Raw genomic sequence first — 24365 nt, 5'->3', positions numbered from 1 at the left:
TACCGACTTTGCCTCTTTCTATACTTTGTTTTTTCTTTTTTTAAGAATTGAATTTATTGGAGCGACATGGGTGAATACAATCATGTAGGCTGCAGGAGTCCAATTTTGTTATACAGCATCTGTATATTGCATTGTGTGTTCAGCACCCCAAGTCAAGTCTCTTCCATCACCATTTAGCCTCCCTTTACCCTCTCCTATGTCTGCTCACCTTCGTTCCCCTCTTGTAATCACCACACTGTTCTCTGGGTCTAGGAGGTTTTTTTTTCCCTTTGCTTAAACACTTTCCACATTTTGATTAGAGAAACCGAGGCTCGAGGGTTTAAGAGGCTTAAAGACTCCCCCGCTTCGAATTTAGACAGCCAGGAATAGAATTGGTGTTGGAACTTGAGTAAGCTCTAAATTTAAGTGGCTAGCACACCTCTCTGAACAAATGCTTTCTCAGAAAGGTTGGCTCTGCCTGTTAGTCATTTAGAATAACCAGCTGGAGAAGAAAGTCGGGGGGATGTTGGCAAGCAATTCTGGTATTGTTAACATGCTTTCCAGATAGGAAAGTTGGTTGAATTGGTAGACTGATTTCAACTTCTAAGTCAATCTTAAAAATTTGGGATCGCTGACTCAAAACATTTTCCATCATTACAATTTTATAGATTACAGCCTCACACATTTTGTTGTATATCAGAATCATCAGCTTTTAAAAAATTCTGATGCCTGAATTCTATTTGCATATATATTTTAAACAAATCTCAGCAGTGGTTTGATGCACAGAGAGTTTGGAAATTCTCAGTATAATAACATTTTGGGGGCATATGAAGACCAAAGTTTATTCATTTGCAAAATAAAGAATTATTGAGTATATTTCTTAGCACACAGGTACTGTATAGGCGACACAAAGAAATAAGACATAGTCAGTGAACTTACGTGGTACAGGGGTAAACATAGATAAAAATAGGGTTACATGTTAAAAGGAGGTATGGCGTTTCATTGAATCTATAATACACAAGAGTGAGGAGGTAGGAATTAGGTCATACTTTAAAAACAATTTCTTTTTCATTGTATTTATTGGGGTGACTCTGGTTAGCAAAATTATACAGGTTTCAGGTGCATAATTCTACAACACACCATCTGTATAGTGCATTGTGTGTTCACCACCCCAAGTCAAGTCACCGTCCATCACCATTTAGGTCACATAGTTCTAAAGGAGATAAAAAATAAGTCTCAGTTTGTGGTTTAGTAAGACTGGGAAGGTAGAGGTTGAGATTTCAGACAATGGAGATAACGTGAATGAATGTCTGGAGAACATTCTAGGTGTATCCAGGGAACCAAGAGCAATGTCATGCAGCTGGATCAGATTACTCGCAGAAGAAAAGGAAAAGAGAAAGCCAAAAATCAAGAGCATAAAAGATCTTCAACACAAAACTAAGGATTTTAAATTTACTTATTGGGCAGTGAAGAGCCATGGTTGGTTTTTGAGCAGAGACTGGCATGACCATCACTTATTCTTTGAAATACTCATTTGCAGCAGGGTGCAGGATGGATGCGCGCAGGGACCACCTGAGCTGAACAGATGGGCTACACGACTCACTACATTGTTTCAGATCAGAGCGTCCCCCTTGCTTGCTCCAAGTCTCTCCTCTGTGACCATGTACATGGCAACATTTTTCACATGCTTCTTTCCTGCTCTTTGAATCACTGAATCAATGTAACCGGTTCCTCCAGGCCCAAGTTCTTGTGATCAAGTCAGTACTGAACCAGTGGAAAGTGGCACCATGGTATGCCACATAAATTGTAATAAAATAGGGGATGTTTATGGTTTCCATAGGAATTTTATTGGGTGAGAAAACCCAAAGACATGTTCCACGTTGTAGTAATAGCTTTACACTCTTCTGGAAGAATTTGATGACTTTCTCTTGAGAATTTGAGGGTTGGAAGGCATAGTGTGGTTCTGATTGCTCTTCTCATACAGGGGTGGACAAGAGTGGGCTTGGTGTGCAACAGTGGCTCTCGAGTTCATTGTTGGTGGCCCTGCTCCATCATGGACATCTTTGCTCTTCTCTCTGCCTGTTCTTTTGTTTCTTGTATTTTATATTCTGATCCTGACTTCTTTTTTTCTTTCTCTTCTGATTGCCAGCCTCTTCTTTAGATCTGTCCCAAAAGGTCATCGTGACCTTGTTCTGTAGGAAAAGAGGTGGAGGGGATTATTGTTCATTGCTGTGTAGGGTAGAGCTCTTTTCTTTGTAGTTGAATTATCTCAGTGTCACAAGTTTTGAAAGAAAATACAACATCCAACATCTGACATGTTTATATCCTTCTTCGTGAAGGTTGACCCTAGTTGGATTTTTCAGGACTGTCACGATTACAGACCTTCCGTTCTGCTGTCTTATAAAGCCCCCTTATACTCTAAAGCTTCATCTTGATTTTTGGTTTGAAAATATGCTCACCATTCCCATGAAAGGTAAACATGAGTCTGTACCCCAAACATGATACCTATTGAAAAAAGAACATTCTTTGGGTATTTTATAGACTCCTCTTGGAAAGGGTCAAAATGAAAAAAAAGAAAAGAAAAGAAAGAAAGAAAAATAATTGAGTGGCAGGAAGGAGGAGGCGGTGGGTAGAGGCTTGGCGGGTTTTATCAGCTCCGGTAGAAGCTTCTCTGGAGTGACTTAGACAGAATTTTCATTGGCAGGCCTCAGCTGAACCGTTAGAACTAGTCAACGAATGCATTGTTTCGAGTTTTCTTTGGCCTGATCTCCCCTTTATTTAGGGAAGCAGTATTGTACCTTCACAGGGAAGAGCAAAGACAGAATGTCAGCGAACCCCAACCCTCCATGGCTGCAGGGCTGGGGGTCGTGGAGAAGTTCCAGCCCCACAAATTCCCGGGTGCCAAGTGCAATGCTGGATCTGATCAGCATCTTGGATTTTTTTTTTTTTCTTTTCACTTTCTGGTTACAAAGTAACCAGAGCTTTGTGAACATTTCTCTAATAAATGCTACAGCGCCTTTTAGTATCTGGCAATGGAGCCTTTTAGGACGTCTGCTGAGTGAGGAGCAGAGGGCCCTGATCTGGAACACACGCTCTCTGGCCTAAAAATAAGCTTGCGTTTTAAGAAAGTGTGTACGCGCACACGTGGGTCCGGAGGAGAGACCGATGAAGAATGCTGGATGTCGAAACAACGTTGTTCCTAGACCCTGGAGCGGAACTTACTTTTTTTTTTTTTTTTTAAATAAAGGATGAGGCTAAGCAGATGACCCATCCATCCTTGTTTTCAGCTTTTAAGAGTGTCTTTGGGAGAAATGCCAGGTGAAAAAAGTAAAGATGCCCTCACTTTGTCCTTTCTCTTATTTCTCTGTTCTCTTTTTTAGTTTTTGTCCCTTGACCCATCTTTAAGCTGCTTTTGTTAAAGCATCTAAAACAGCTGCACAGTACAGGGCGGCTCTTCTGACTGAGGTCTAATTTGCCCTGTTCATTCTTTGAAATGGAATTTTTTTCCTTTTGGATAAATCATTCTCCTTGTTGATTTTCAAACAGTAAAGAAAGAGTTGCACGTTCTATCTTCGTTCCATGTTCTCTGCCTACTTCTTTCCATAACTTTTGACAACAAACCTGATTCTGAATTTAGATCAGTTTGTGAAACCATGCTCCGCTGCTTTTCAAACAGGCACGATTTAAAAAACAAAGCATTGTCAACTACATCTGAGGAATAACCATTGCTTTGTAGGCACTTGGTGTTTTGTCACGTGCTTTATATACATCATCTCATTTAACCTGCATAGCGATTTTAGCAGGTAGGTACTATTATTGTCCTTAGTTCTTAGATTAGGTTTGTGTTCACTGTTTAAATGATCACAGTCATTTTTCAAATCATGAACCATGCTTAGTAATATTACATAATGTTCTGAATGATACAAGAAAATGGCAAAGCCCACATTAACCCAGGTCATTTTAATTCAGGGCTACAATCTTTATTACTACTTATGCTATCCCCCAGGAATTTAAACAGTTTAATTTCATTTAGTACAGGAGCTCTGAGAACATTAAAAAAATCTGTACTTAGCATAAAGAAGGGTGTACACCCCCCCCCGCATGAAGTCCCTTTTGTGAAGAGTATTTAAGGAGTCATTGTTTCTCATAAAGTCCCATCTAACCTGAGTCAACCTTGCCATCAAGTTGGTGGCATCGGTGATGGCAGCCAGGGACTCCTCCAGGGTTGGCGTGAATGCTGAGATAAGTCAAGGGTGTCTAAGTTAGCACGTACACCTTTGCAGCAAAGCCAGCTCAGCGTCCACATCACTCCCGGGACTGCCACCCGACTCTAGACCAAATGGCAACTTGTCTGTAAGACCGAACTTGGCTAAAGTCACGAGGCAGAAAGATTTCACGCTCCCGGAACTTCCTTCCCATCCCGTGGCCCAGAGAGAGAGAATGCTCCATGGTCCGGGCAGTGCCCAAGCCGCCCTTCCTCCTCCAGAAATGCCTCCGAACACGATGCCAAGTCTTCAGCCCCGAAGAGGAAATGGCTGAGGAAGGCACGATGTTTGTTTTTTTACAGCTTAAATGACAGTAATTGCAGAGGATACTTGTTGAGCAAAAGAAATTTGTGTGGGTCAAAAAATAAAAATAAAAAAAAGTGGTGAGATACCAACAGTTCAAGAACTGTACGTCTGTCTGTCCGAATTCAGAATCGTGCCTGAGATGCACTCTGGAATAGAAGAGAAGTCAGCAACCTTTTCGGTACAGGACTAGAGAGTCGTTATGTTGAGCTTTTGGCCACACAGATTGTCCTTCTTGCATTCTTTTCCTTCTCCTCCCCCTCTTCTTCCTCCTTCCGCTCCCTCTTCTTTTTATTTTATAACTCTTTAAAAATGCAAAAAAAAATTTTTTAATTTATGGACGAGACAAAACGAGGCACAAGGAGAATTTGGCCCGCAGTGTATAGTTGTAGATCCATGGTCTGGAGCGTGTACACACGCACATGCACACACACACATGCACACACACGCATGCGCCCACACCTTGCAGAGAACGTCGGTGGTGGTGTGGAGAGGGTTGGGGCGGCAGGAGAAAGATGGAGCAGTGGCTTAGCTCTCGGTTGCCGGGGAAAGGGAAATCCAGCTGGAAGAGAACCCCTGGTAAACACAAGGAGACCACAAGAGTATGAGTCACTGTGAGGCCACAGTCTGAGTGTGATCCCTCAGCCAACACATGATCCTCCGCGGGCTTCAAAGCACTGATGTCAGGGCTGGAGAAGGCGAGAGATGGAGCAGAGGAAGTGTGCTCTCTAGACAGAACTCTGGTCCTGTTTTTCTCGAGAAGGAGGCACAAGAGAGTGGCTGGGCCCCACTCGGAGGAGAGGGGAGGGTACGGGACCAGCCAGGAGGTGTGAGTGGAGAAGGCAGGCCGAGGAGGGTGTTGCTGTGGACACACACAATTGTCTGCAGCTTTGAGATGGACAGGAAGGTCTGGCAACTCTGGGATCAAAGTTTACAAGTGATCATGCGAAAGGCAGAGAAATACTCTCCCGGCAAAGCCTCTTCATCGGGAGGTACATGGATGGAGTGTCCATGTGGAGTTGGCTCATGAGGCCCTATCTGCTGAGAAGGTGGACTTTGGAGCCCTCTGTCTCTTGAGCCACGATGACAAGTGGGTCCTGGCGGCAGGTTCAGGCAACCTCAGGGGGACCTGTGAGCACCATCAGAAGGGCCCAGGAAGGATTTGGATCTCCCCGTCTGATGTCTCCTTACAACGGAACAAAGACACTTCTGGAGTTGATGAGTTTATTTTTAAAATGCTCCTTTTATTATCTGGTGGTCCCTTGCACTTAATATTTTTATCAAAAGGAGTCAGATATGGACACAGAAATGGCTGTTTTCCGTATACATACACTGTGTGTATCCCCCACCGTGGGACTTATTTTCATTCCTCTCAGGAACTCGATATTGAGAAGTATTTAGTCTTTCATCGGAGGCGGTACTGTGCCATGTTAGAGGAAGGGCTCTGGGATCAGAGGCTCTCGATTCACATCGTAGCTCCCCTCCTCCACGCACAGCCTAAAGTCCTCCGTGCCAGCTGGGGCACCAGAGCCTGCTAAGGTGGCACCCGGCCTAGCCAACTGTGTGGTTGGGACCGATTTTTGAGAATGGGTCGCTGTCCCTAGGCAAGCGCAGAAGAGAGCGTGCTGGGCAGAAACAAATACGTGTGCACAAACACCTCGGGGGTAGAAGCACTGCCTGGGCTTACTCAGCCTTGGCTCCGGGCTCTTCAGCCCAGGGCCGGAGACTTAGTCGGTGCTCAGGAAACCCTTTCTGAATTGAATGTGTCGTCCTGCCTTCTACAGTCAAAGTGTAAACGTTCTTCAACGATCAGTTTGCTTAGGGGATGTGTTGGCCTTCCCCATGTTAATTGAAAGTCGAGTTCAGTTTGGTGCATCGTCAAGAAGAACGGACTTCAGTGGGGTGTGCGTGTGTTTGTGTGTGCGCGCGCGTGTGTGATGCATTACAGAAAGAATGCTTTGCTGGAAAATGGGATCACAGAAACCTTTTAAAATGCTCTGCGGCAATGGAAGAAAGAGCTTTAGGAGAAGAGACAAGAAGCACAAAGAGATGGACTAAAATAGGAGATGACTTCATGGGTTTTTACCATGACTTGAAACACATTGTGTCCGCTCCAGTTACCCACAAGGGCCGCTCCTCTGGGGAAAGCTGCTTATTTTAAACCTCGTGTAATGCGTGTGGAATTGCATTGCCCGTTCCTACCCCGGCCCCGAGAGTTTATCATGCAAGTGTTTTTGCCAAGAACCTGATCTTTTTATATTCACCAAAAGAGAGTTGTCAAAAAGAGTGTGATTTGGACTTTATCTTGCGGTGTATTTTTGTCTCTTGTTCCCAACCAGAGGCCGCTGGTCCTGAAGTTTGGCTCCTTCAGATGTAGTTGGACCCTGTGGCGAACGGGGCTGTGCAGCAGGGTAGTAGTGCGGGTGGAGGAAGAATGGGGTGTTCTCCATCTCACCCCCCAGTTATAGCCCATGTCCCCCATTAATACATCCAACTAATATCAAATGAGCACTTGATAATATGCAAGAGGCGTATATGGTTTTAAATGAATAGACTTATATTAAGCTCACTATTGTATAGCCTGCTTTTTTCCACTCAATAATATGTTGGGCACATTTTTCCATTTTAGTAAATGGAATAATACTAGACCTACATAATTGTTAATGACTTCTGGTCATTAAATGCTTTTAATGTATCTTGCCAGCTCCATTTTAACAGAAATTTACATTACCTATAGTTTGCTATTATATTCTGTTATTATACTCTTCTATTAGAATAATACACGATGCTACTGTACTATCATGTTGTTAAATATTTTTTGTTATTTCACTATTCTTGTTGGTGCATATTTAAAACTCCTACAAAACTCTTAAGGTAAATATCAAGAAGTAGGCACCCACTGCTGGCAAATATTGCCAAAGCAGGCTTACGTGTTACACTTGCATGGTATAGGCCGTTGAGTCATGGACGGACTGAGTGACACAGAGGTTCAGAGGTACAGGCTCACTCCAGCCCACAGTGAGCACTCTGGGCGTCGCTAAAGAAGTGAGGTAGAAACAGGCCTTGGAAGTCAGATACGTTTTGTTCATTGTATGTGTGAGGGGAGAACAGCACACGCAAAGCAGGGAGGCCAAAACAAAACAATCAATCAACCAAAGAACCTCAAAACCAAAAACACTGAAGGCATGCTGACCATCAGTGGGTCATCAGCTCAGCGCAATCAGTGGCCTAGTGGTGCGAGGCCGAGCCCGGAGCGTAGGCTGGGGTCGGATGAAAGGCTTTGAGTGGCAGCGTAAAGGCAACCCACAGGGCTTGAGAGCATGGGCCACAGGGAGCCAAGGGTGCATGTCCAAGAGAAGCCTAGGATGGCCACGCTCAGGCCTGTCCCTGGTAGTGCGCTGTCCCTGTGGCTAAGACTGAAGCCTGCGGGTCTACATTTCCCCCAGGGAGTCACAGAACCCTGTTTCCCCTATTAATTGGTACTAAACTCACAGCCCTTAACACTGTATTTTATCAATTGTTTTTTTTTGTGTGTGTGTGTGTGCTTAAATTCTTATTTTACCATTGAGTTTACCCCATAATCATAGCTCCTATTTGAATCTTTATTCTGTCATCCAACATATCTCTCTTTAATGTAGGTCATTTGTAAATTTTATAAACTTACGTTGTATGTATTCTTGCAAGATATTGATTAAACAACTCAATTAAATTGGGGCAAATACAGACACCTGATCCCCTTCAGGGCCTCCCAGGTTCTGGTGCGAGTTGTTAGGAATCTACTGTATATTGTCAGGCTACCTTTCTCTACGCTCCTCCATTAAGATCTCGTGAGAGATTCATCATGTATCCTTTCGAATCAAGACACATTTTCTCGAAGGAATCATGCCATTTTAGTAAATCCAAGAAAACACCCAAAGCAACAACAAAATAAATGGGGTTAGTTTTGTGTAATTTTTTTTTCAAGTGAGCCCAGGGTAGTTCAAATAGTTACCTCTTTCTTATCTAGTAGTAAAAATTTGTCTATTTAATAATGCACTGGGGTCCGGCTGGTGTGGCTCAGTGGTTGAGCATTGACCCATGCACCAAGAGGTCATTGGTTCGATTCCCGATCAGGGCACATGCCCAGGTTGTGGGCCAAATCCCCAGTGGGGGGCATGCAGGAGGTGGCCAATTGATGTTCTCTCTCATCTATGTTTCTATCTCTCGCTCCCTCTCCCTTCCTGTCTCTCTAAAATCAATAAAGAAAAAATACAGTGATACCTCGGTTCTCGAACGCCTCGGTTTTCGACCAAATGGAGATTCGAGAAACTTTTGTCTCGGAATCCGAACAAATATTTGGAACTCGAACTTCCGAGATGAGCCGAGTTGAGCCGAATGGCGTTCATTCGGCCCAGCGCGCCTTGCTTGCGTCATCAGTGTGAGTGCAGAGAGAGAGTCACGCTTTGTGGAGTCACGCTTTCCTATTGGGTTTCATTGCTTCGGTTCTCGAACAATTCGGTTCTCGACCGTCCTCCTGGAACGAATTATGTTCGAGAACCGAGGTATCACTGTATTTTAAAAAAATAATGCATTGGTATTATTTCTGAAAATTGACGTTATGCTCACTGATCTGTAGTTTTCAAATTTCTCCTTTTTCCTTAATGGAACTTAAAGTATCTTTTAGTCTTTAGCTTTTTTGCATCTACCCATTATCTAAAGACATGAATATCAATTGTTTTATAAGCACTCAAATAGGTCTTTTGATCTTAGGGTATAATCCTTATGATTCTGGTGACTAATTCATTCAAAAATAATTCTTGCACTATTTCCTCCATCAGGTAGGACTTCCAGTTCTTTGGGTCATATATATACACATTGGTTTGAATGCATGTTCCCGGACTTTTTTTTGCCTTGAGAACTCAAATCAAACATTGAAAACACAGCTGGAATAGAATTCTGAATCAGTCAAGATTTAGTTGCAGAAAACAAACAATACGGTAGCTATTTGAACCGGAAAGGGTTCCATACAGGAATCCAGTGGTTACAAAGGGTGTGTAAGGGCCAGGGGAGTGGGGTTCCATCTGGGCATCCAGGAAGACCTCCCAGAACCCCTGAAGAACTGGCCGGCAAGTGCAGTCCCCGGCAGAGGCAGGAACGGGGTAATCTTGGGGTCCCTGTAGCACGACAGGTTTTGAGGGCACCCTGTGTGCTCCGTGTGGAGCTCAGGAGCCACTGCGGCTGTTGCCGCATCCCCAGGTCAGCTTGTGCCTGATGGTGTGCAGCGGCTTCTCCCTCCTTCACTGCTGGTGCCGGGCACCAGGACACGCGCCCCACCATGCTGGCAGGCCGAGGGACAATAAATAAATAAATGTCAGAAGGGAGGCCTTAACTCACTGGCACCTTCTACTTCTCAATCTGGCACAGCTGATTGGTAGAATCCAAATCACATGCAGGTCCCCAGGTGGGAGGGAACTGGGGAGACGTGGATCCCTCTTCTCTGGCCTCCGGAACAGGGAGACCCACGAGAAGGGGTGGGAAAGAGGCGGGCAAACCAGTTCGTGGAACACGCCATGAGGTTGTTGATGCCCTACTAGCATCTGGTTCTCCTCACAGATGTTTCCACCCAGCTTCTGTTCTTTCAGATCATCCTGTGCGCATGGCTATTGTAGTGCCTGTTACCTTGCATTGTATCCACCTGGTTACCTGATGGCTCCCTCACCAGACTGAGCTTCCTGAAGACAAGAGTCCTGTCTTATGATCGTTCTGTTGCCAGGGCCCAACACAGTGTCTCACATGTATGAGGGAAACCAAATGAGAGTAGAAGAGCCCGGCCAGTGTGGCTCAGTGGTTCAGCATTGACCCATCACCAAGAGCTCGCTGGTTCGATTCCTGGTCAGGGCACGTGTCCAGGCTGTTCACCAGTGGGGGGCATGCAGGAGGTGGCCAATCCATATTCTCTCTCATTGACACTTCTATCTCTCTCTCTCCCCCTCTCTCTTTCTCTCTCTCTCTAAAAAAGAAAAAGAGTAGAAGAAAGAATGTGGGTTTTGGAGGTAGAGGAACTCAGCTTTAAATTTGCCTCCAGAACTTACTGACTATGTAGTTTGGGGCAAGTGATCTATCTCTGCACACTTTATTTTCTTACCTGTAAAATAAAGTATGCTAACCTCATAGGGCTGTTGTGAGCTTTCCAGGAGAATATATATATAAAGCATGAAAAAATGCAAAGATTGGTATGTTTAAAAATTTACAGGTTTTAGAATAATAAGCAAAATAGAGACTATAATGATCCAGAAGGAAAAACAAAACTAAAAAAACACCACTAAACTCTTCGAAGTCTGCCTCTTTGCCAAGATAAATAATTCTCAAAGTGAAAATCTATTGAATAATTTATTAATGTGACAATGATTTATTTGCCCCTAATAATAAAAGTGATCACAATTCATCGAGTCCCAACTATATGGCAGATTCCAATTAGAAGGTGACTTTTTTTTTTTTTTTTCATGGAGAAAGGCGACTAGCCAGTCACTAACAACTTTAACAAAAGCAGTTTTGATGAGGTGATGCTGATGAAATCCAGGTTGCAGGGAGATCAGGGGGTACATGGAAAAAAAATGACTGGGAGATGAGGAAATTATTCTTTCAAGAAGTTTGGATTGCAAAGGAAGAAGGAAAAAGAGGGTATTGGCTGTGATTTTTCTCGGGAACCTCATCCAGTGAGACCATTGGACAGGGAGTAGAAATAGGCAAGGAAGTAAATGTTTGAGAGAGAGAGAGAGAGAGAGAGAGAGAGCGCTCAATTATATCATCAAAGGAGGAGGCATGATCATTTACTTAAGAGTTGAGGGGATAAGAGATTGAGGTTGGGGGGGCAAGAGAAGAATGGTGAAGATTTCAAATAATTTCTGGAGAGGAGAGGACCATAAATAAAGGTATAGACAAATCGAACTCAAACAGGACTGAGGATCTACATCAGATGGTGCTGCAGCAGAGAGCCATGTGCCTAAAAGCAGGAGGAATTTGACAGAAGGAAAAAACAACAACACTAAGTTTCTGGAGTTGCCTGGGCATCTGGGAGAAAGCCGGTTTGGTACTCTGGGGACCTACAAGTCCCATGATGTGGGCACAGTGAGCGGATTGGGGAGCAAGTCAAAGGTGATACTTTCCAAGAGGGGGCAGCCTCGATGACAGCATGGAGGGTGGACGGGGGTGGAGGAGGGAGCCTTCTGGACCTTTGGGTGGGGACCCGTGGGGTGCAGCAATGACGGGAAGGCTTAGCTCTAACTAAGGCACCCAGCCCTGGCACAGTTGTTTCTGTGGGAACTGGCTGAGGAGGATGAGGGCACCTGGTTTTGTCATCCCAACTGCGGAATGCAGGTTCAGGGTCTGCCTCTGGGCGGGGCTTGCTCGGCCTGGCACGCAGGGCTGTGGGCCCCAGGCTCAGGGCACATGTGCATCCTTTATGTCTTGTTTTCTTTTTTTAAATCCTCACCCGAAGACATTTTTCCATTTTTTGTTCAGATAGAGTGGGAGGGAAAGAGAGAGAGAGAGAGAGACATCGATGTGAAAGGGACACATCGAGTGGTTGCCACCCGCACGACCAACCAGGGCCGGGGACAAACTGTAACCGAGGTACATGCCCTTAGCGGGAACCGAACCCGGGTCTCTCCGGACCACAGGCCGACGCTCTAACCGCTGAGCCAAACTGGCCAGGGCTATGTCTTGTTTTCTAACATGCCAGTGTTTCATACTGGCTCAGCTTCTTTCAGACAGCTCGGGACCTTTTGTCTTCTTTCTAGCTTTATTCCCAGATTACTTCTATTGGTCCGTAAAAGAGTAAATCAACTGACTATTACACTACAGCCCAAAGAGGCAGTTTTTCTATCCTTTGATTTTACTTGGTCGGAAACAAAGCTAGAATTGGACCTTGTATGTATGTTTAGATATTCAAGTGTGGCTGGGGGTGAGTTGTCAGAGAGCAAGCAGAAACCGAAAGGAACATACCAAGTCTAGGGGACAACAAGATAGGGTGGGCTGGACACCGGGCAGTGGCTCCTCCCGAACCAGCAGGTCCCAGTTATAAAGCTGGTGAGGCAGGTGCGCGTCCTCCCAGGGAGCATGTTGGCACCTGAGCCGTGGGCACGGCAGCTTGGGACATCAGCCTCGGGGAGAGCTTGTTTCTGAGACAACTTTTACAAAAATAAAGATGCAGCTTCACTTGGGTTGGTCTGAGACCTCAAGGACATGCGTATGGTGAGTGTGTCCATCAAGAGTGTGACGAGGACAAGGAAAGCGAGATCCTGGCAGGAATCAAGTCGATTAATGTAGCCCATCTCTCATTTCACACGGTCCGTTTGTGACTCTTAGGCATTTCGTGATATTTACGTACATCATTTTTACCTTCCAAGAGGATATTAGGTTCTTTTGGATGGCAAGTCTATCTATGAATAAATCATGTCTGAAGTAAGATGTGAAGCTCTGGATTTCTGAGTAATGCTCACTTTTCCCCACCCTAGGTCTGAGCCCGACTGTGGCCGCGTTAGCTGAAGGCTAAGATGTTTGTCCTCATTAGCTCTGATTTAACTCCTGGCGTGGCGTTTGGTGCCATGATAGGCGGGTGTTCTCCACTCAAGGCAGGCACGCCGACATCTGTATTTTCGTCCTTTTTGGTTTCTAGAATCATCTGGACAAAAGTCCTCGTTTCCAACAAAATAAGGCTTTCTCTATCCATTCAATGGATGACTGTTTCCGACCCTGGCAGGCGTTTCAAAACGTATTCTCTCCCCTGTGCTTTACGACTTCTGTCTCTGTTCCTGTGGCGTGTAGGCGTTGGAGCGACCAAATGCAGTGTGCCACCAGTGTGCCATGCCCGCTGTCGTCTGGAAGGATCATTTATGGCTGGGGAGAGGGCTGGGCAAGGGGAAGGGGGAGATGAGCAGAACCAGCTAATGAGGTTGGTGGTGGAGGCGGAGGAGGCCACTTGGAGGGTGCTCAAGGGAAGCGAGTGGAACCACTGGGTTGAGGGAGGACAGACAGACGGCAGCCAAGACTGGTAAATGGCAGATGGAGAAGCCAGAAACACACATATAGCCTGAGTAATCCGTGCCAGGGACAGGCGGATTGGGGAAAGTGAGGGAGGGGGGAAGAGAGGGAGAACTGTCAAGCTACCAACTCCTGATTTTAATGGGGACACTGGAAGGGAAGGAGGGAAGGGTGCAACTTGTCTCCCATGGTACCCGGCGCCGCACAGAGGCGAAGGCTCTGGTTCTCCTGCCTCCTTCCTTTCTCCTTTCCTCTTCTGTTCTCTCCTCTCTTTCTTTTCTCTCTTCTCCCATCTGCCCCCTCTCCGTTCCTTACTTCTGGCCTATTGAAACATCTCCATGTCGAAGAATTATTTGATGTCATCGCAGTTCCAAACCATCCATTTGTCAGTACAGGAAATTGTAATTATTTTTAATAAAGGAGAAAGGGAAAGAGGATGTGACTAATGTTCGGGGAAAACCAGGCGACAGGCCAAAACACACTGTGTCTCCAGGACGGCGGCAGAAGGAATAGCCCTCTGATCGCATCTGACGTCACCTCGTGGGATTGGCTGATTTCTTGGGGCTGAGACCATTTTTCCAAGATAGTATAATGCCGTAAGAAAGAGGGTTTTCCAAACCCCTTTTCTCCCAAGCGTCTCTGGTTCTAAAGAAAAATACATTTGGTTTCTATACATTTATTTCTCTTTTTGGTTTTGTTTCAAAGAGTACAAAAGCAATCTTTGGGTCCTGGCTGGTTAGCTCAGTTGGTTAGAGCATCGTCCCAATATGCCAAGGGTACAGGTTTGATCACTGGTCAGGACACATACAGGAATCAACCAGTGGATACATAAATCTCTCTCTCTCTCTCTCAAATCAATCAGTCAATAAAAATTAAAAAAAAAAAAAAGAAATAAAATATCTTATACTATGGTCAATGGGTCCTAGCTCTACACATCTATACCCCCCTTCCTTAAAAAAAAAAACAAAAAACAACAACCCACAATCTTTGGGATCTGTATTTCTTGGGTACTCCTTGCCAGTATGTCCTACATGATGATTAAGTAGATGGCATTATTACTGTGGTTGGGAGACAGAGCAAGCAAGAGAGGAAGAGTCATCCTGTCCTAACACAAGCTTCTCCGTTGGGGGGGTTCCATTGCCTGCAGCTCATCTGCTAGAATAAGAACAGGGAGGCACCACCCACCTTAGGTTTCAGGAGACTGCTCGGTTGAAGCTGCGAAGGGAGCAGCCCCCTGTGGAGTGGCAGACCGTGGCCAGCCACCGTGGGAAGCACCAGCGAGTCCTTCCTGGGACGGCTCTTCAGCGAGAACGCCAGGCTCTGTGGCTCCTGGTAACGTATTAGGTTTCACGGATGCCAGGAAGATAAAGGTCTTTGACTACATAGGAGCCTGTAAAGAGATCAAATGCTTGTCTCTGTTTTCTTTTTTAACGGGCCATGGGGCATGTGTTTTTAATAGATTGTTGATTCTGTGTGTAAGTGTGAACATAATATTGCCTAGTGCTTTGAAGACCACCAATCAAGATACTTGGTATCATAAGGTAGTTGTAGTAGGGGTGGAGTTTCTATGGATTAAGGGACTAGAAAGAGAGAGAAAAAATATATAATAAATATTATTTTATTTATAAATAGCTTTATGACATCCTCTCCTACCTGTCATTCCTATCTTTCTTTCCCTCTTTTATTTTCTTCACTAGCCACTATTTCCCCCTTTAAAAAATAATGTCTGAAAACAGCATATACTGAAATAAAGATTCAGTTGGTCTTCTTTTTCTTTTTTAAATATTTTTTTAATGATATTTTTAGAGAGGGAGGAAGTGAGAGGGAGAGAGAAACATCGATGAGAGGGAACATCGATTGGCTGCCTCCTGCATGTCCCCCATGGGGATCGGGTCCACAACCTGGGCATGTGTCCTGAGCAGGAATCAAATCGGTGACCTCTTGGTGCATGGATTGATGTTCAACCACTGAGCCACACCAGCCGGACTCAGTTGGTCTTCTTATCGTAATGGTCACAGAGTGTGATGGAGAGAACCAGGGACTGAGCATTTGAAAGTGCCCTACACCATGGCCTGGGGATGATTCTCAGGGCAAAGAATGAGAATGCCCCTTGGATTTGTCTTGATGAAATCATCCGGTGTAGAGTGGGGACTTGAATATGATGTCAGATACTGAATATTCATGTGACTATTAGTGCTAACAAGGTAGGATATTATTGATCGGAGAATAAGTACCCCAAATGTGTAGCAGTGCCCTTTCTTCGTGGTCTTCATGAGAACCTCATCTCTACCTCTCTGCCCCCCTAAAAGGCAACACTGGCTGGGAGTGTCAGAATCTGGGTAGGTGTGGCTGTGCGCTTCTCGGCACGCTGACCCCTGTGTGGTGCTGTCCCCGTGTCCTCTGCAGGGCGTACATGAGTGTGAAGGAGCTGAAGGAGGCACTGCAGCTCAACAGCACGCACTTCCTCAACGTCTACTTCGCCAGCTCGGTGAGGGAAGACATCGCGGGCACTGCCACCTGGCCCTGGGAAAAGGAAGCCGTCAGTCACCTGGGTAAGTGAGGCGGAGAGCAAATACAGTGGACAAAAGGAGGCGGACCAAGGAAAGTTGGTGGAAGTGAGTTTGGGGGAAAAAAGGAAGAGAATGGCTTTTGGGAGAATCTGTCAAAATGTATCAATGCAAACAAGTAAGAGGTATTAGAGCAAAAGGTGGGAAATGGTCAGGATGTTCTAGACCACGCCCCTAATCTAAAAGCGATAAGGTGGTGACGTGGAATGAGATCCACTTTGCGTCTTGGAGGCATAACAATTAAACTGGAAGAGTGAGGACCGCAGAGAGTAATACAAATAAGGGCAAAAAGGAAATAAAATAGAAGGTAAACAATAATTAGAAAACAATGAACAGAGCCAAAAGATTTTGGGGGAAGGAGGGACACAGAATTGGTTAACCCCTAGGAAGACTGATCAAGAAACAAAATAGGAGAGAAGGATTATATTTCCACCATGAGGAACAGAGGAGGCGATAGTCCTACATATGCTGCAGACATTAATAGATAGTCCGTACTTTACACAAATGGTGTTGAAGCAGTTAGACAGCCACAGGCAAAAGGCAATTAATCTTAATGTGAATCTCACACCTGGTACAAAAATTAACTCAAAATAGATCACATATTTAAACATAAAAACATTAAGGTATAGAACTTTAAGAAGAAACAGGGCAGGCTACACGAAGGGTGAACACCAAAAGCATAGCCCATATGCATAGTAACTGATAAATTATACTTCATCCAAATTTAAAACCGTTTCTCCGAGAAAGATGGTCGAACAGAGAAACATCAGACCTGGAAGAAAAGGTTTGCACACTGCACATCTCGCAGAGGACTTGTGTCTAGAATGTGTGAAGAAGTTTCCAGACTCGGTGGTGGAGCAGACACTCCGGTCAGAAAGCGGACAAGGATGCGGGCAAACGTTCCACGGGGAGGAAATTCAGATGGGCAATACGCACACGAACAGATGTGCAGCAACCTTAGCCATCAGGGAAGCTCAAATCGAAACCACATGAGATATAACTACATACTTATTAGAATAGCTAAAATAAAAAATTTAAAAAAATGCACAGGGATATAGGGTACAGCCCAGGGAATCTAGTCAATGATATTATTGTGAATTTGTTTGCTGACAGACAGCTACTAGAGACTGATCACAGTGATCACATGGTAAGGTATGTACATGTCCAATTACTGTACTGGATACCCGAAACTAATAGAATACTGTACGCCAGCTACACTTCCGTAATATCTTTTAATAATGACAATAGTGGGCGCTGGTGAGCACACAGAGCAGCCGGGCTCTCACCGTTGCTGGGGAAGGTGGTGTGGTGGTCACTCTGCAGGGTGCTGGGCAGTCTCTGATCAAACAAAACCTGCGCCCGTCCGGGGACCCAGCCAGTGGGCTCTCGGACACTGATCTCAGAGAAACAAAAGCATACCCTTCAGAACCTTCTTCACAAGATTTTGAAACCTTTTACATCGGTCTCCGTTGCAGCTCTGTTTGGAAACCACACAAGTGGCTTCAGTGCTGACTGCCTCAGCCAATGTTCACATCTGTAGTGCGACGGGACACCGCTCAGCAACAAGGGAGCAAAGCATCCACGTGCAGAGTGACTCAGATGTTGCTCAAGGGTCTTATGCTGAGTGAGGAAAAAAATCTCCAAAGTACGATTCCATGTCCGTCGTTCTTTCAAAGTGACAGAACGCTAGAGACAGAGAACAAGTTGGTGCTCGCCTGGTGTTAGGAATGGGCTAGAGGTGGGGGAGGGGTGTGAGGGTAGGTGTGACAAAAAAGGAGAACAGGTGGGACATCCTCATGGTGAAGGAACAGTTCAGTATCTTGATTGTGGTGGTGGTTGCACAAAGATATCCCTGTGATAACATCGGGTAGAGCGACACACACGCATACATGCACACCCACACGCACACTCACAAGTGCATGTAAGAGCTTGTGAAATTGAATGAGGTCTGTGACCTGTGTGCAGAAACGGGGCGCTGGGCATAGCAGGTGCTCTGTGAATGCTCACTGAATGGAGAAGCACATACATAGCATGGAGGTATTACATTGAAATGGTTTCTGGAATTAGCTCATGAATTATTGACTCACCATGAATTGCGAAAGATGCTAGTAACACTTCTATTTAACTCTTAAACTTTTCAGGATTAGCTGTGTTCCCCTGAAACATGATATGTAATGTGATCTTCAGAAGTAGACTGAGCAGCGGAGACATCCCACTCGAAATGAAAAGGCTCGTGTTGGTATTTACTTCTTGTTCGATCATCACAGTGATTGAACAAAGGAACTGTATTGACCTAAACCAGCTGTCGTCATACCGACAGCTGCCATAACATGAGAGGGGAAGTCATTTAGGATTTTCTTGATAGAATCTTTTCGAGACTTGAATTATCTATTTGTGTTAACATGTAAGGCTCCTGCATTTTGAGAGTCGGCTGAGTGACCTAGCAGATAAGGACACTAGCCTGAAAGTTTGAAGACTGAGTCCTATTTCTGACGACCAGGGTCTTCAGTGACTATCTGAAAAGACCAAGGTGATTTGTGGTTCTGCTTTGCCATTAATGCCATTTCTGACTTTTAGCATAACGTTGTACTTTCAACGCCGTGGTGATGCAGGGCAGAATTTCTAATAAATAAATGAATGTATGAGCTCCCCTTAACCTCTGATGTTCAGTGGTTTGAGTGTCTTTAGCCTTAGCTAAATTGAAAATGTATCTTCAAAGGCAGAAGACTAAGTTAAGTGGTAAACCAGCCCTTCTATAAACTGGTAATCCCAGACTCATGCTGGACCGGTCCATTCGTTCATTCATTCTTCATTCGTTCATTCTGTTTCATGGCAGTACCGGAGCTAGCAGGAGAAAGGAATTCACCCTAGAGGTGTGCACAGCATAACCGGGAGACAGACATGTGAATGCACATGTAGGGCACAATGAGCTGATACCACACCTGAGGCCAGGCAGGAACGCGCGAGAGAGGAGCACAGTGCTGAGAGCCTCCGGGAAGGGTTCCCAGAGGGGCTGAGGTTCAAGGGGAGAGTTGAAAGACCTTGCTTGGCAGACAGGGAGAGGGCATTCGAGACCGAAAAAGCTGACCGACGCCAAGGTTCGGGCTGTTAAAAACCGGGACATACTTAGAGTACTTGGCTCGAGAGTGCTCTCCAAATGTATTTTTGCTCTCTTGTACCCCCTAAAAGACTTTGGAAAAATCTCTGTACCCCTCATGCTGTCTAAGAGTGACATCTAAACACTCAGTCACAAGTTTAAATAGTAGCAAATAATATAATTTCTGGTATACTATTTCAAATTATTGACATTTTAAAATAAAATGTAAATTTACTCTTCTAAATGTCGCCTCAGCCACCTAACAATTTGATAATCACTATCATTCATTTTTTTTTTTTTTTTATCCTCACCCGAGGACATTTTTCCATTTTTTGTACAGATAGAGTGGGAGGGAGAGAGAGGAAGAGAGAGAGAAACATCGACGTGAAGGGACACATCGAGTGGCTGCCACCCGCACGACCAACCAGGGCCGGGGACAAACTGCAACCGAGGTACGTGACCTTAGCGGGAACCGAACCCAGGTCTCTCCGGACCGCAGGCCGACGCTCTAACCGCTGAGCCAAACCGGCCAGGGCACTATCATTCATTTTTAAAAAGTTGGTGGCTGTGAATTTTTTTAACATTGGGAAATTATTCACTGATTGTTTGTCTCTTTGAATTTGCGTTTCCATTTCATTTCTCCTAGAGAACTTTACACTAATATGACATATACATGCTTATTTTTTTCAGTCTTTAGTTGATCACCCGTTTCTCTGCTAAAAACTTATTTTGAATTAAACAAATCTCTTGTAATAAGTTTTTTTAACTAACTTTCAATTTTGCTACAATTGTATATTTACATGTGATTGCAGAAATTCCACGTACCCTTGACCCTTTTCCTCCAAAGGTAACATCTAACAAAACTGTGGCACAACCACACAAACTGGCCATTCACATCGATACTGATCATACGTTTTGAATCGATGAAAATTTCTTCTCAGTTGAGTTACCTTTTGAACTGATTACTTGCCCAAAGTTGGTGAAAATCGACATTTTACAATGTTGATTGATGACTAGTGAACAAGATGGGAAATGCGTATATGGATGGAGAGTAACTTCCCTTTCCCGAATTAGTTCACGTGTCCGTGGATGAATAGTAAATACTGCCGTAACAAGACAGGATTTAGCATTAGTTATACTACTTTAGAAAGATTTCATAGGCTCTCAGTACTGAGAAACTGTTCACATAACTATGTAAATGGGGAAGAGTTCTCTCTGACTGAGTGGAGGGTGGGTTCAGGGTGGAAACAGAGACCAAGGAGTGGGCTGGGGAGCTGGCTTGCTCCTGGCTGTTGAGTTTGGGGTCTCTACAAACCCAGCTCCGAAGGGACTTGAACGGAGAAGGGGGAGGAGCAGGACCTACGGGTGTACCAGCCGCCAGGGGAGAGAGGCTGAGCACGCCCCCAGCCCACAAGCACAGCGCTGCAGGGATGAGGTCAGGACGAGGGCATTTTGGCCAGGTTAGACAGGAGACCGTCACTCTCTGGCACCGGACCTAGATACCTCAGGGTGTCCTGGGCCAACCAGCTTCCTTCATTGTTCTAGGAAAGGTCTTCCTGCCAAAGAACACTCAGCCTCCCTATCAGACCTCAGGCAACGTGGCCAGGGAGCGAGGAACCCAAGACCCACGTGGGAGGGAACTTGAACCTGGCTCATAATGAGGGTTTAAACATCTAGCGAGGGTCTTCAAATGAGTTCCCATAACGTGACCCTTGTGAAAACAAGGTCTTTGAGTGGGAGAGTGGACTGTGGCTGCCCGCCGATGGCACCTGATGGGCCCCTGAGCAAGTCACCTGTCTGGGTCCTAGTTTCCTTATATAACATGGGTACTAAGCATGAGGAACAGTACCGGGCACATTGCACGGCCTCAAACATGTTAGCGTATTGGTCGTAGCAGCCGTCACAGCAGCAGGGTAGAAGTTTCCAACACTGTGTGTCTGTGGTTGACCAGCCTCCCGCCCCTCTTCCAAAGTGGAGACTTGTAGTGCCCTGGAAAGATGTTGGCGCCTTCATAAAGAAAGAGAAAAGTAGTGTGGTCAGGGCTCCAAGAAGTTGAGAAACTTCTAAGAAGCCAAGGGAGTCTCCATGTAAGTCAGAGAAGGAAAGAGTGAGTGATGGGCGGCAGTTTCGGGGGATGGGTGGCTGCCGGGCAGGGTCTGTGAATGTCTCGGGGCCCCATGGGCCGGAGGAGAGCAGCTGTCTTGGGGTGATGCGGAAGGGACAGCTAGCAGGGAAGGCGAAGCCACAGCTGAGTAGGGTCGGGCAAGGTGGAAACAGCAGAGAGGAGCTTAGAGGTGGAGTAGCTTTTCATCACCCAGAGCCCTTGGAGGGGGTCTCCCAGGACAAACCTCAACTTCCTCCTAACCAAGTGGTTGACGTTGAAATTGGGGTGTCACATCAGCTGTGCCACGGTCATGCACAGTGTGGGCGAGGCCTCAGGGGCTGAGGCAGCTATGGACTTGACAGGCGGGAAGTCCTTGGCGGGCCAGCCAGGTGGTTTCCGCAGGTGCAGGTGCAGGTGCAGGTGCAGGTGCAGGTGCTGAGAGCAGCACAGGGAGGTAGAAGAGTGTGCGGGAGTAGAGGGGAGCCCTGATGCAGCTGGTCATTAAATGGTCGGGCCAGAGCACAGCAGATATTGTCCCCTACCCACTGGTCTTCTCTTGATGATGCCGAAGCAGAGTGATTCTTCCCAGGGATGAGGAATACGCAAGACAGGAGTGCACCCTGTAGGTGTGAGGAATTCTAGAATCATTAAGGAGGCAAGCTCCATGACAGGAGGAGGAGGCGGGCTGTGTCTGGGACCTACCCACTGGCTGCTGTCAGGAGAGGCATTCAGCAAACAGACTCATCCTGAGCGGCTTGGGGTTTCGAACTTGGGCGAACACTCTTGGACAGTGAACATTTTGGACAAAATTACTCTAGGATATGAGTTTCATGCCCTGAAACTCAGGTACCCCAAAGGTCGATTGATGCATTTATAAGTAGGGGGAATAAATCAGCACATTTATGTGTGATTATTTACATATCAATAACCACCTTTACATGCAATTATTTACATATAAATAACCTTTATCTCTTCTTTTGAAATATATCTTAGTAATCATTGACTCCTTGGTGCCCAGAGCAGTGTCTGACATAAAATAGATGCTCAATAAATGCTAAATTAATAAATAAATTACAGAAAATATTTTAATGAATATTCTGTAGTACCTAAAATTCTGGCATGCAGTGTCGTGTGTGTGTGTGTGTGTGTGTGTGTGTGTGTGTGACTTCCCTCATTCAGAAGCAAGGAAAGAATTACATCACAAGTCTTTAATGCCTCAGTAATAATATCTTCAGTTTTTTTAATCAGATCACTCTTCTTCCATGAAGAGGGAGTAGCTGCAGAGTTGGAGTGCTTGACAGTTGGAAATGGGATTGGCTGAAAGGGTATAAAAGAAAACCAAAACAAAGACACCAGACTGCAAAACCTTCGCCCTCTGCACATGCTGGTCTTGGTTTAGTCTCGCCCAAAATAAGGACTCCCTTCTAAGGAGACCACAGGCTGGGAAACCGAGAAGCCAATCCAAGGTCTGGAGATCAGCAGCCGCTGGTCTGGTTCTGTTAAACATGCGCTGCTTTTTCTCGCTCCCGCGGTTTTTTGTTAAATCTCCCCATTTCTCTCTGCCCCTCTGCGGATCAGCCCCTGGCCCTCCCTTCAGGCCTTCCTGGGACCCGGCACACTGGACCGCGGTCCCTCCTTGCGCAAGTGCAAGCGGTGAGCAGGAGCGCTGGCAGCCGGGACTGGAAGTAATTACGCAGGCTCCCGCTGACCGCCCTCAGCCTCCGTGTTTTATGGGCGTCTAATATTCACCCTAAAAGTTTTACAGAACTGTTTGAAAGTCATTTCCACTTGTGTCCTTTTTCTTAGACGGCATGAGGTTTTTTTTTGTTTTCCTTTCAATGGAAGTGGCTTTTGGAGTCATTTCCTTCCCCTCGTGCCGCTCCAGCCGGGAAGGCCCGTTGGAAGCGGGGGACCCAGCCTCACGTCGGGAGCCTGGCTGTCTGCTGCTGAGACTCATCTTTTAATCAGCAGCTGCCCCTTTCCTCCCCGGCACCACCCGTGGGTCACAGCACTACCCTGTCGTGCGCGCAGCTTGTCCTCAGTAATCAAGGCGCAGGGCCCCGAGGAGGGCGTTTGCGCTCCTCTGGCAGCCCCTCCAGCAACAGCTGGGTCGCACGTGGCCAGCAGTTGCTAAATCCAAGAAGCCCCGTTCACATTAGGGTCTGTGTCCACTCAGTGGCACTGGCAGGTGGTGAGTTCAAGTCTCAGTGTAGACATTCAGGTACGTAAGAAACGTAACTCTTACTCTTACTTATTCCTCTGTCATTGGACTGAATTTCTGCTTTGAGCCTCTATTTGGTAGCTGGCAGACGTGTTCTCTTAGTCCGCTGAGCTGGTTTTGCCTGGGGCTGTATTTAATGCACTGATGGGTTATGAATGCCAAGGTCAAGGGGGAGAGGACCATTCATTCTGTGTTCAGTCATCGGGTGATGCTGGGCCCCTGTGATGAGCCTTGTGTCTCGTCCCAGGATCCCACCTGCAGGGAGCCTCTCTCTGCCTTCCCTCCCAGCTCCGTGGCTCAGCCCCTCTCCTCTAGAGCTAGGCCGCTCGCCGGGGAACCCGTCACTGAAAGGAGGCACGGCCCCCACCTTCAGGTCACCTCTTTACCGGGGTCTCGGGAGGCACAGCACAGTCCAGCTCATCGGGACCCACCACCAGCCAGACCTCCGCACTGCTTCCCTTCTCTGTCCCTTCCTGCAGCTCAGGAGACTCTCCCAGGCTGGCATGTCGGGGCCGAGGGTGCAGTGCGGCAAGGCTCTGTCGCCCGCGTTCACCCATCGTGCTGGCTGAGCCAGGCCCACGTGGCGCGGGCTGTGGGCACCTCGCAGCCGGAGAAGGACTTGTTCCCTGCTCTGCCCTCGGTCCTGCACCTCTCAGCGAGGTCACGGACGGACGCGGGAGGCTGGCTTCCTGAGCAGGCAGTGGAGGAAGGGTGGGGAGCAAGGAACCACCGGGGTAAAATGTTATATTTTCCCATCGCTGCGCTGCCATCCATACTCTTGCCTCTCAGTCTCCCCTGCGCGGGTGCC

General features: G+C 46.3%; 1 protein-coding gene across 2 annotated transcripts in view; it reads left to right on the top strand.

Annotated features, from left to right (window-relative positions):
- PAPPA2 (pappalysin 2) overlaps positions 1-24365 on the top strand; it is a 208972-nt gene that overhangs the window by 55511 nt on the left and 129096 nt on the right. For both annotated transcript variants that reach the window (XM_036273419.1, XM_036273420.1), the window contains exon 3: positions 15975-16120. In XM_036273419.1, the coding sequence (XP_036129312.1) occupies positions 15975-16120 (146 nt within the window). The remainder of the gene's footprint in view (positions 1-15974; positions 16121-24365) is intronic.

Source organism: Molossus molossus, unplaced genomic scaffold (genome assembly GCF_014108415.1).
Source record: "Molossus molossus isolate mMolMol1 unplaced genomic scaffold, mMolMol1.p scaffold_m16_p_20, whole genome shotgun sequence".
In the NCBI taxonomy this organism is placed as follows: Eukaryota; Metazoa; Chordata; class Mammalia; order Chiroptera; family Molossidae; genus Molossus; species Molossus molossus.
The sequence above is the reverse complement of the archived record's forward strand: the minus strand, read 5'-3'. Positions and strand labels throughout refer to the sequence as shown.